The sequence below is a fragment of the Aplysia californica genome, unplaced genomic scaffold (genome assembly GCF_000002075.1).
Source record: "Aplysia californica isolate F4 #8 unplaced genomic scaffold, AplCal3.0 scaffold00063, whole genome shotgun sequence".
Lineage (NCBI taxonomy): Eukaryota > Metazoa > Mollusca > Gastropoda > Aplysiida > Aplysiidae > Aplysia > Aplysia californica.
The window spans coordinates 1,856,856-1,868,825 of NW_004797333.1; the positions used below are offsets into that span (position 1 = coordinate 1,856,856).

Sequence of the window (11,970 nt, forward strand, 5' to 3'; positions counted from 1 at the left end):
CTTAAAAGCAAGCGACCATTTATAATCAAGGAGGGCTTTATATTTTCCCGATATCCTTGCTGGGGTGTTCGTTTCTCCTTGTGGCTGTTCTCATAAGTAGTAACATCTTTCTACAATGAGTTTTAATCTTTTACAATTTCAATTAATTGTTTCTATTACGCCTCATTAAATAGTTCACCCCACCACCTTGCCAATGCCCTCTCTCCTTTCCACCTTTAAACTTCTTTCACAAGCCGGGAACAAGTTACCATCCCTTTGTTGTAAAAGTAGACATTTTCAATAAAATGATGGATGCCGATGCAAACAGTTGAAATGCAAATTTGTTACATTAAAATCAGTAAAGTATAATATTTTTGTATCTACTTTTTATTGCCAAAGGGTGTAGACCAAGACCATTATATGCTTTTTTAAAAGACAGTACAGACCACCAGCTTTCTATTAAAAAAGAAAAATATCTCTTTTTTGGCAAGTGTTTTACGGCGTTCGTAACTACATACAATCATATGAGCGCGCGGGACACATTAAACATTTTCAGTTGGTAGGAAATTTTGGATTTTCCCCGGTGGCGGCCGAAGCCTGCTCTTGTCGATTTTGGACCACCAAGGTTAACGTGCGCAACCGGCACATGGGACCTCCGAGATTTTCCGCCCTTGTATGAGAAGATTAGCTGTAGATCTTACCTACCATAAGATCAGGGGTGTGGCTGAAAGACAGCAGTAAGAAGGAGCCACGGAATAGCAGTAGAAAGGCTGCAGAAATGTGGAGGGGGCAGTGGGGTAGAAAGTGGAGACGAAAGCAGACGACAGAATATTGATAGAGAGCAGGAAAGGAGGTGAAAGGAGACAATTTTTTAGAGAACGAACATTTCCGTCGCTATCCGGATTTGAACCCCTGACCTATTGGATGAAAGGCCGACAGCCGCCCGTGTACATTTGAATGTGTATAATATATGTGCTCTTTACATTTCTTTAATCTTTTTTCAAAAAGTGATGTATGGTTGTCTCCAAATAAACACGACCACCCATTGAAATTCTTTTGTTCTACTTACAGAAATCGATGTGCTCAAACATCTCGCTATTTTCGTAATCCAGTCGTTTTTGGTCGTGTCGCTTCATTTGTTTTGACCTTGACAATTCCCTAAATTCAAGGTTTGAAATCAAAAGTTAGAACATTTCTAAGCCCTCCAGGAATACAATTCTTGGCTGTTAATTTAATTTATTTGATTTGATTTTTTAAAACCCTACACACAATTCTCTAACAGACACCAAAAGTTCGTGCTTTTGAAATGATCAGCCATTTTCTAAATACGATTGTTTTGCGCCTACGTGCTTTCATCTATAGAAAGTTCGTTAGTATGCTTTTAACAAAATAATACCATGCAGCTTGTGTAAACCTTTATCACAGTCTGCTGTTCCATAATTTATTTTGAAGACATATTTGATAAGATCGGGCATCTTGTTTTTTCAAATCGGGACGAAAAGCCTCAGAGATATTGTCTGCATCTTGTGAATATTAATGGTCTCTTGGTGGTTGAAAATTTAGAAGAGTAGGCAGTCCTGCCACCACCCTGACATAATCTAAAATTTGGAAACTCCCAACGGTACCATAAAGATTAATCTGATCATATATCTGTAAATAGTAAGACACAGCCTCTCCCCCCCCCCCCTTGATTCCAAACTTATTGACTCTGTCATTCCTTTGAGGCATATCAAAGGAGTCTAGACCTGAATGGAGAGAAACAATGCTTGGGAAATCTACTCCCTACTTGACTACTGTCCAGGCAAAGCTGTATCACGCATACCGCTTTAGTCATCATTGATATCGATGGACAGCAAAAGGAGAATCACGGAGACATAGTTGCAACCCCAGTGTGATACCACCCCCTGCACCCCGGCTAACACCCCCCTCCCTTTTACGATGACTGTGGAAGTTGCCATGTTGCGCATAATGTGAAGCAGTTCGAAATGGGGAGAGACGATAGTTTACTGGAATATTTAATTATGTATTGACAAGAAAAGTGTTAGTAATGTGGCCAAGTTTTGATCTCGGCGTAGAGTTTATCCCCGGGACAGAGCGTGGCCCCCATGTCTCGGTGTCCCCTCAGGGTGTAGTTGGTGGCGATCTTGCCTTTGTCCACGCCACACTTGATCAAAGCCTTCACGGAGTCCATCTGGGCTTTTGTGGGGAGGTGAGTCATGAAGTTCCCAGAAAGGCAAAACCCTGAGGAACGAAAATCATCTTTCACGAAATACTAATCCTTTTAAATATGAAAGCTTTCTTCAATCTTAGACTAACTCCATTGTTTTCCAGATTAGGCTTTTGTCACTTTAAAAGCAGGGAATATCCGTATATCAGTCGATGGAATGAGAATTAGTACAAAACGATGTGCCAGGATCTGGAGACTAAAGATGCATTTTATCTAATCTCATCTTATCTTAAAACGAAACGAGAAAGGCTTGATTATATCTGTTTACTTGTGGAATCTTGTATTCTGATTTGAAATGTATTTCTTTTTATTACCGTTAGGGTTTAAGGATAGGGAGGGTCGGGGTGGGGTACAATATGACGTTTGTCTTGTGGTAAGTCTTTTGTTGTTGATGTTGTCGTTATGGTTGTTGATGTTGTTTTTATTAATATTGTTGTGGTTATCGTTCCTTTTATGTATTATTTTTTTGTTGGGGGGGGGGGGGGGGGGGCTGTTTTTAATTTTTGATTGACTTGGTTATTTTAAGGGTTGTTTTGATTTAGAACTGGGATGGATTAACAGCTATTGTTGACAGTGGCATCTGCTCTTATTATTTCCCCACGATAAATGGTCGCTCTAAGGACAAGCGGGCTTACCCAGGTTTTGGGGGTTTCCTGAAATCTTGACCTATACCTAAAGTGGGCATTGCCCGACTTATAGGAGAAGTTTGGTTTCACTGGTGTGTATTTGTTTGGTTACAGAGAAAAGCTTTATCTTCGATTTTCCTAAAACATCATTTTTCAAGATAGCCTCCTTATGCTTAAAAGCGACCAAGTGAAAATGACGATAACACAGAATAAAATTAATATGAACGAACTAAACTATAGTGCGGTCAAAAATTCGTGGTGCAACGTATCTTCGAATATGTCTTTTACGGGAGAATCAATGTCATCCTTACTTTGCATAGCAGTTTGTATTAATTTGTCTTAACTAAATTATATTTTTCTAGAACAAGTGTGGCTAGATTAAAATACTTTTCTTCATAAACGTATAATAAAATACTAGAAATCTTGGTCACGCGTAAAATGGTATTGTTCAAAGCACTTCCCGCTTCTCGCACACATTTTGATTACGCATATGGCCAACGTCGTAGCTCATCAATGACAATTTTTACTTGCAGAACTTGTTACAAATAAATTATTGTTATAGTGAACACATTAAAAATGTGTGCACTAATGGCTCTCAAAACATGCGTTCAATGTTGTCCCCGATAAGAAAAACCTGATGAACTTGCTATTAAAAGCTATATTACCCCAGCTGTAAACATTTAAAAATCTGTTGAAAGCACGCATGTGGATTTTTTTATCAGTATTTATTAAGGAATTTTCTAGAATACAGCTTGCAGGTGTTTACAAAATATTAATCTGTTAAGATAAATTGATACAAGGCACTGTGCAAAAATTGGAGAACGTATGTTCGATAGTTGAGGAGATATTTAAAAATAAGTCGCACCACGAATTTTTGACCGCACTATAGAGCACTATTTTCGACCGTTCATAATAAGTCAATATTGTAATGGGTTTTTTTTTACACTGATGTTGTTGTCGTTGTCCCTATTGCTATTGTCCGTGCGTCTGCTTATAATGCAGCTGGTTGTGTTACCATTTGTATTGATATTATTAGTTTTTTTCTCTCAGAAAGGACAAAATAGAATTATTATCAATGACAAAGTTATCAGAGAAATTGAAATTTTATTCAAGAAATTAGTAGCGAACGGTTTGATTAACTAAATATAAAGACTACATTACGATGGTTCTGTTCAAGATACCCGTATACCGAATTTTTCTCAAATCGATGCCCCCCCTGGACATTAGTCTGATCCTCACATCAAATAGATGTGTGACGGAGAAAAATCTGCGGCCACTTAATATCAAAACAAGACGATTTTAGAAAACAAATATGGCACACAGGTTTCTTGAACTGAACCCTCGATAAGTGGTTTGACGAATGTGAGCCCTGTTATTATAGGATTCACGGCTATGTACGCACCTAAACCGACAGTGTTATAACCAAAGGTGTGAGCACCGACTTTATCCCAGCCACGTCCTTCAAAGATATCGCCGTTACCGCCCACCATGAAACTGTAGCCGACGTCATCCCATCCTGGGAGCGTCAGAGACAGGGAAAAAAAACAAAAAACAATGACTGAAAGTGAAAGTCTTGTTAGTAACAAAGCAAAACAAATTTCCTTTATGAAAAATGTAATTAAAATGTAACACAAATTAAACATTTCATGATACATAGTGGCCGACAGGGATGTTAACATTGTTATTAACGGTAGTGTTTTTCTTCCCCTTACCCAGCAATGTTTCCATACGATTAGCAGGAAGCAGTCGATAAATTGAGTGTATTATAGTAATAAACTTGATAATACGATATTAAAAGAAGACATTATTCTGCCAAATCAAATTATTTTAACCCCAAAAATGTCAACCCCCCCAAACTGTCAAGACGACCACTGATAGCTTTTTTGTATTCATAAGAAACATAACTGCGAATCGTCTGAGAGCTCAAAGGTTAAGCCTTTCGAAATAGGATACTCTACCCTACTATAAATAGACATTGTTACCTTTGGAGTCCATGTGGTAGTTCTGATATCCTCGAACTGCTCTCGAGCAATTTGCCCTGGAAAAACACTCGCCCTCGGCTGAATGGTGGATAAAGGCGTACTTCACAGGTTGCTTAGATAGGTAGGACACAGCTTTTGGAGCTCTGGCACCCCATTCTGCTCTGCTCACAATAGAAGGACACGCCCCTGGACATTGGTACGAAGATTGATATATAAAGGATTGCATTTTGCTTCGGTTTATTTGCGGATTTTTCCTGTGTCCCGTTTTGGTGCCGATATTTGTAAGTTCTCTAAAAATGTGCCAACAGGGTACAAATTGTTATGCTTCAAGAAATACAAAACAAGAAGAATGGCTTTTATTGGTGGAAAGAATGATAGATAAAAGATTGCATTTGGTTCCGTTTTATTCACATTTTGTATAGTATTTTTTAATGGGGAAATTTGAAAGGCAAACAAGATACGACAAAGAAGTAGGATAATAGTTCAACACGTCAGATGATACGATTCGTGTTGACTCGGAAATGGAAAAGGGGGGTCGTGTTTTGTTTTTTTGATTTTTCTGTTAGTTATTTGTTATTTCATAGTAATCCGTTAGTTTGTTTCTTTTTGTTTAATTTTTATATCATGGGGGAAGGGGTATCTCCCCTTTTTTTTCGCAAGAGGCTAGGTTGTGTGTAAATACGCCATCTTACCCCCACACTACCACACACGCGCGTACAAATACACACATATAAACACACACACACACTCACTCACACACACACACACACACACACACACACACACACACACACACACACACACACACACTCACTCTCACAAACACATACCCTCCCCCACGCACAAACATCCTGCACTCCTGTCCGTACTTTCATCCGTTCCCTTTTCTGTTTCTCTTGTTCTTTCTTTTCTTCTCTCCTGCAGCAAGTGACAGTCATTGTGTCGATGTACCCCTCTCTTCTCACAGTACTAGCTAGTCCGTGCCAGCTGTTCTCCTTTAAAAAAAAAAAGGGGGGGGGGGGTGTCTACTCCCTGAAAGTTCCGATTCGACTCAAAATTATGGCTTTTGAGTTTTGTAGGCATTTTGGCCCCTTCAGTCTCTCTTACAACTATTTCATCGCATAAGAACCCCACCAAAGCAGGATTTTTCCACATACCTGTCATATTAGTCAACGCCTGTTTTCTCAAAACGCAGTTTTTCTTCATACGTTTATATATAACTCCACTGTTTTTTTCTTCCAATCTGCATGAACATGTTTGGTGATGTCTCGGAGTATGGATTTTCACGGATTTATTTTGCAAACTTGAATCCTACCTCAGGAAAAAAATCCATTAAAAATGTTTAATTCGTTTAGGAAAAATTCAACCGCAAAATTTGTAGATCTATTGTTTGCTAACATGCAAGTAAATTTACTGCCCATTTCTATGAAAAATAAATGCAGTATTCATTGCGTAAGGCATGTCATGAATATCCAATATGACCACCGTCTCCATGGCAAGGAAACTTTTAAAAAATGATTATGGATTTTAAGACTCCTCTTTATGCTTGTTACATGTGTGAAATTTGGTCAAATTTGATTAACTATTAAGCGAGATAACCTTCACATGTAGCCCCCCCCCCCCCCCCCCCAAGGCGGTGCCCATTGGAAGCCAGGTTCAATTCGGTTCAGATCAGTTCAGTTCGGTTCGGTTTGGCTTTTGGACAAATAGACCCCTACCTCAAACTGACGGCCCGACTTGCAGATCACCGTTGGTATCGTTTGGCTTGTGTCACTATGGTAGCTTGTACCCCTCCATGGAGAAAAGTCTGGCTTGTCCCGACGACCAAACTAAACCGAACCGAACAAAATCGAACCGATCCAGCCAATGGGCACCGTATTTTAGATCGGAAACTCAGGTCAAAGCAAGTCAGGATGGCCAGTTCCTCTGCACATTTATCCAAGTCAGGATTGTCTGGCAAAGTTCCATTTAGGCAAGACTGCTGTCACAGTCAGAGATAAGGAAAAACAATACCGCAGAAAAATGTCATTAGTCACTTTTAATAGCTAAAAAGCGTTGTATCTGAATTTGAAACATTTTTTAAGATATTAGTTGTCAACTTGTATGGATTTTAAACTCAAAAGGTAAATAATATATCCGTCTCTCGAGTTTATTTTTTTACAGAACAGAATAATCATTTCAGATGGCACAAAAACGCGGATCACGGTGCAGTGGGTTGAAGCTAGAACCCACAACTAACCGTAACTAGAAATATCCTACAAAAATCAGATAGCGCTCTTATAATCTCATATGGCGTGATAACGCGACATAATTAAAAGTACCGTAGAACTATTCAATTAACCACGGATGTGCATTTTTTTCCTTTTAGGACAATTATGATACCATAGTCTGTTTTTCAGTTCTATGAACTATTTACCTTGAGCGCAACAGCCAAGAAGCAACACACAACAGAAGTCAAAGAGCCACTTGTGAGACATCGTGAACCCGGAAAACTGCTGAGATCCTTGAGTTGAGATACAACAAACAGGGAAATTACCTAGACCACTCCCATATGGGCTGTTCCACGGTAACTGACCTGACATTTGGACTATAATTTCTTACAATGGTAACTCTTTAATTCGATAACAAGTAATTTATTTAAACTGCAAATGATCATAACAGTTGTCAGACACATTGAGATTGAATGCAGTCATTTGGGAAAAAGTACTTATTGCAAATTATGTGACGTGTTTAGTTTCGTTAACTGGCGGGACAGACAAAGAAACTCATTTTTTGGTAATAATACACAACATTAAAATCAATAGAGATAGCCCATTAAATTACTTTAACAGAATTCAGTTATGGAAGATATGTCACTATTAATGCGGAACAGAAAATAGCCTACTGTATAATGCAAAGTGAACGTAGTATCTTACTAGCAATACCGGCATGCAAGTTTGTTTTGACATAAAAAGTTACCAAAGCACAAAAAGAACAGGGAACAGAATCAAATCATTATCACTACAGTGAGAATCAACAACATCTTTTATTTGATCAAGATGTGGAATTTTGAAATGGGTGCATCCTTGTAAACAAACAGATCCAAAGAAAATAGTGTCCCCATGCACATATCCCATGTCATGTCTATCTAACCTTGTGAATTAAGTGAAACTCGGATATAACGAACTCGAGTGCGCTGAAAACTTGGATTCAACGTAAGGGGACGGATTCCTTGTTCTTTTCTTTTCAGTCATTAAAATCAACAAAATGACTTGGATTCAAAGCGCACATGAAAAAGCGAACTCGGATTCAGCAAAGTCGTTTGCAGGGGTTGCAATCTCCGCTTATGTGGCTCCTCGCATGTTTCTCCCTCAGTGAACCGTATCTACACATTCCAAGAGACCATTGATTGAAACCTGCACCGTGGATCGTTTCACTCCTATCCTACTGCGTACGTCTTATGCGACGAATCAGAAGCCCTATTTCACGCCAACACGAGCGTTGTTGACACGTACGTAACACATGGCGTGTCTTAGCGTGAGCCAGGGGCAAGAGAGGTAGATCTAGGACGGAATGCCAGCACACAGATATCTGTCAGTGCGTGTAGCTTGAGGGGATGGAAAGAGGGTTTTAGGCACAAGCGTTCAGTGCATTAAATTATACTGGCAGTGAAACAGACGCGTAACAGTAGCATTTTGGATTAGGGTGCCTTTGTCATTATTGTGCTAAAAAAAACCCAACAAAAGATGACATTTGCCAATACATTTTAGTTTAATACTGGACCATTCAAACACTATGAGTGAATGCGTTAAATATAATCATTTTGGGTAAAATTGTTGCCGAAAGAGCCCTCTTAGAACTTGGCCTCAGCCATATACAATTCCCTGGTGATATCCATTTTACTTTGATGATATTGTACCATATTCATTATTATTCGATGACAGTGCTGCTCAAAAAATTATGTTAATAATGTACGTTTACATTAAATTTGTTCAGGTTTTTTTTTACCGCTAACAAGCTGGGGGCTTTTTTCAAAAGATTATAAAAGGTATTGATAGATAGTATGTCCACCTAACCACAGGTCCAGTCAGTTAGTATGTTGTTCCGTCAGTTACCGTCCCGTCACTTAACATTTTAACGTATTTTTGATTATAAAAAAAGAAATTATTGCACCCACATGAACAGGACCATAGCGAAATCAGAGAATATGAAGCTTCATGTTTTAAAACAAAACGAATAATAAAAGAGATACAACATAACGATCTTATTATTTTGAACCAAAATGGTAACTGAAGGAGCAGTGAAATGATCATAATATTTAAAGTGCCGGCCATTACCTTACTGGTACCTGGAAAACTCCAACAGCTTGAACTCACACCAAGCAGGCTTTAGAAAAGGCAGCAACACGGAAGACCAACTTTTCAAACTAAGTCAAGACATCCAGGATGGTTTCCAGGAGACTAAACACACTGTTGCCATCTTTGTAGATCTCCACAAGGCGTATGGCAGAGTGTGGAGAAAAGGCCTACTCATGAAAATGATGGACCTCGGGATACACGGGAAACTTTATAAATGGATCAAGTTTTTCCTTGCGGATCGAAACATCGAAACAAAGGTGAACAATGCCCACTCGTCAAGAGAAGTACTCGAGGAGGGCCTACCCCAAGGTTCCTGTCTGAGTTGCACTTTGTTCCTGATCTTCATTAATGATGTGACGAACGTGCTGAAATCAGAAAAGACTCTCTACGCTGATGATCTTGCTCTCTGGCAGACACATCGCAGCACGGTAGTAGGAGCAGGAAAATTAAATGAAGACCTCAAGAGGCTCCACAATTACTGTCAGAAATGGAAGCTCAAAATAAACTGCTCGAAAACAGTATACACCATCTTTACAAAGAGCCATAAAATAGCCAAAGAAAAACTCCAACTGAAGATAGGAAATGAAAATCTCCTCAAAGAAGAACAACCAACGTATCTAGGAGTCAAACTTGACCAAAGTCTAACAATGAAAAGCCAAGTGGAGAGCATAAAGAACAAGGCGAAAAGAAGACTCCAACTTTTAAAGAAACTTGCGAGCAGTTCATGGGGATCAGACAAACAAACTTTGAGAGCTCTATACCTTGGTTATGTCCGATCTTCCCTGGAATACAGCTATAGCCTACTCACTATGTGTAGTGCAACTACTTGCAATACCCTTGACAAGGTCCAAAATAATGCCCTTCGTTTCATTAATGGTGGCATGAGATCTACACCTACTGCCGCATGTGAAATTCTGTCAAATGTTGAACCCCTGGGAATACGCAGAGATAAAGCAGTTTTGGAGCTTCATGAAAGAACCAAAAGAATGTGCCCCAACCACCCAAACAGGAAATTAGTAGAAACATGGAAACCAAAGAAACGACTTCAACAAAAATCAGTCATGCATCGCATCACAGAACTAATGGAGAGCCACCACCTACCACAAAACAGAAGAGAAACCAAAAGAGTCAACCAAAACATCCCTCCCCACATTTCTATGGAAAAACCAATAATTAAAACTTCTCTCAAAGACAATAGCACAAAATCTTCAGACCCAGTGAAGTTGATGATTTCTTCACACCAAACAATCGACAGCTATTCAGATGACTGGATACACGTCTATACAGACGGCTCAGCATTCAAAGGCACAACCAAAGCCGGATATGGAATACTAATACAGTACCCAGATGGAAGTTCCAATGAGATCTCTGCAGCCTGTGGAGAGAAATGCAACAACTACGACGCAGAAATGATAGCAAATTGAAACAGCACTATACCATCTCCGCACAGTTTTTGACACTCATCCAAAAAAAAAGCCAGAGTATAGTGATCTTCACTGACTCACTATCAGTCTTGCAAGCAATAGAAAATGATCACCATCTAAACGAAGACTTGACACATATACTGTTTGGCTCCCATCATCTGAAAACATTCTGTGGCGTCAACCTGGTGATGCAGTGGATTCCCGGACACTCAAACATACCTGGAAATGACAGAGCAGACACACTCGCCAAAAGGGGATCTAGACAGGAACAACCCAACATTCCAACTTCATACCACACTGCAAAACAAATCATTAAAAGCAACAGCAAACAAGATTGGATGAACCGATGGGCCTTGGGAAAGACAGGCAGAGCAGTTTTCAAACATATGACAACAACAAAACGAAATGACAATATTAACCACCTACAGAGAAAGAAACAGACCACGATCTTCCGCCTACGAACAGAACATATACAGCTCAACTTTCACTTGAACAGAATAAAACCAGAACTTCCCCCAATGTGTCCTTTGTGTGACTATGCATATGAGACAGTGGAACATCACCTTTTCCACTGTACAGCCCTAAATGACATCAGAGCTACCCTTCTCCCTCCGAGACCTAACTTCGACAACACACTCTACGGAACATTACAGCAACTGCAGCAAACCTGCACTTATCACTACATGGCATTGGACAGAAGGGCGAGAGCCCAGATGTTGCTGGATCGATAACAACAACAACAACAACAACAACCTTAAAGATGTGATCCAATACTTTTAGATAGTTTATGGTACTGGTCTTGCACCTCTATTAAAGCAAGAAATGGTTTACATTTACCTGTTCCGTCACAGATGGAAAGCATTGACTTTCTTACAGGGTCACAGTTGCCTCTTTTCAGTAGGGTAACAAATAGACATGTTCCAAGATGGCCGCCATGTCACATGATCACGAAAATAAGATAACTAACATAGAACAAGTTATTTTTTAATACCGTATGCTTCAATATACATTAATAATATTTTTGTTCGATGCATTAAAAAAATGTTCTGGAGGCAACATTTTACGTGGAACAGCCCATATAGCAGTTTGCTGATAAGACATGGATGGTTAGTCTGGTGGCCTCTTTTCTGCTTATCTGACGGCTGCAAAAACCGAAAACGTGAAGGCTAATCTGCATGTTGGTGAGGTTTCTTATCAAACCCAGTAAACCACATGGTTCTGTTATGTTTGTTAAATGACTTTTTGGTTAAAAACAAAAATAACGTTCAAATCAACTTGGGCTATCTATACATTTTTTTTATATCTATCATTAAGCAATACTGAACAAGTGACTTATCTTAGAATCCTCTACTTATACTGCTTGAATGGCCTTGCGTGCATGTGTATGTGTGTGTG

General features: G+C 39.3%; 1 protein-coding gene across 1 annotated transcript; it reads right to left on the reverse strand.

The window, feature by feature from the left end:
- Positions 1-1,976: 1,976 nt before the first annotated feature.
- LOC101858995 (peptidoglycan-recognition protein SC2-like) lies at positions 1,977-7,291 on the reverse strand. Its single transcript, XM_005093437.3, has 4 exons — positions 7,231-7,291; positions 4,815-5,000; positions 4,235-4,348; positions 1,977-2,220 (listed from the first exon to the last, which is right to left on the reverse strand). The coding sequence occupies exons 1-4, from the start codon at positions 7,289-7,291 to the stop codon at positions 2,021-2,023; spliced, it is 561 nt and encodes a 186-aa protein (XP_005093494.1). The 3' UTR covers positions 1,977-2,020.
- Between the last annotated feature and the right edge of the window lie 4,679 nt (positions 7,292-11,970).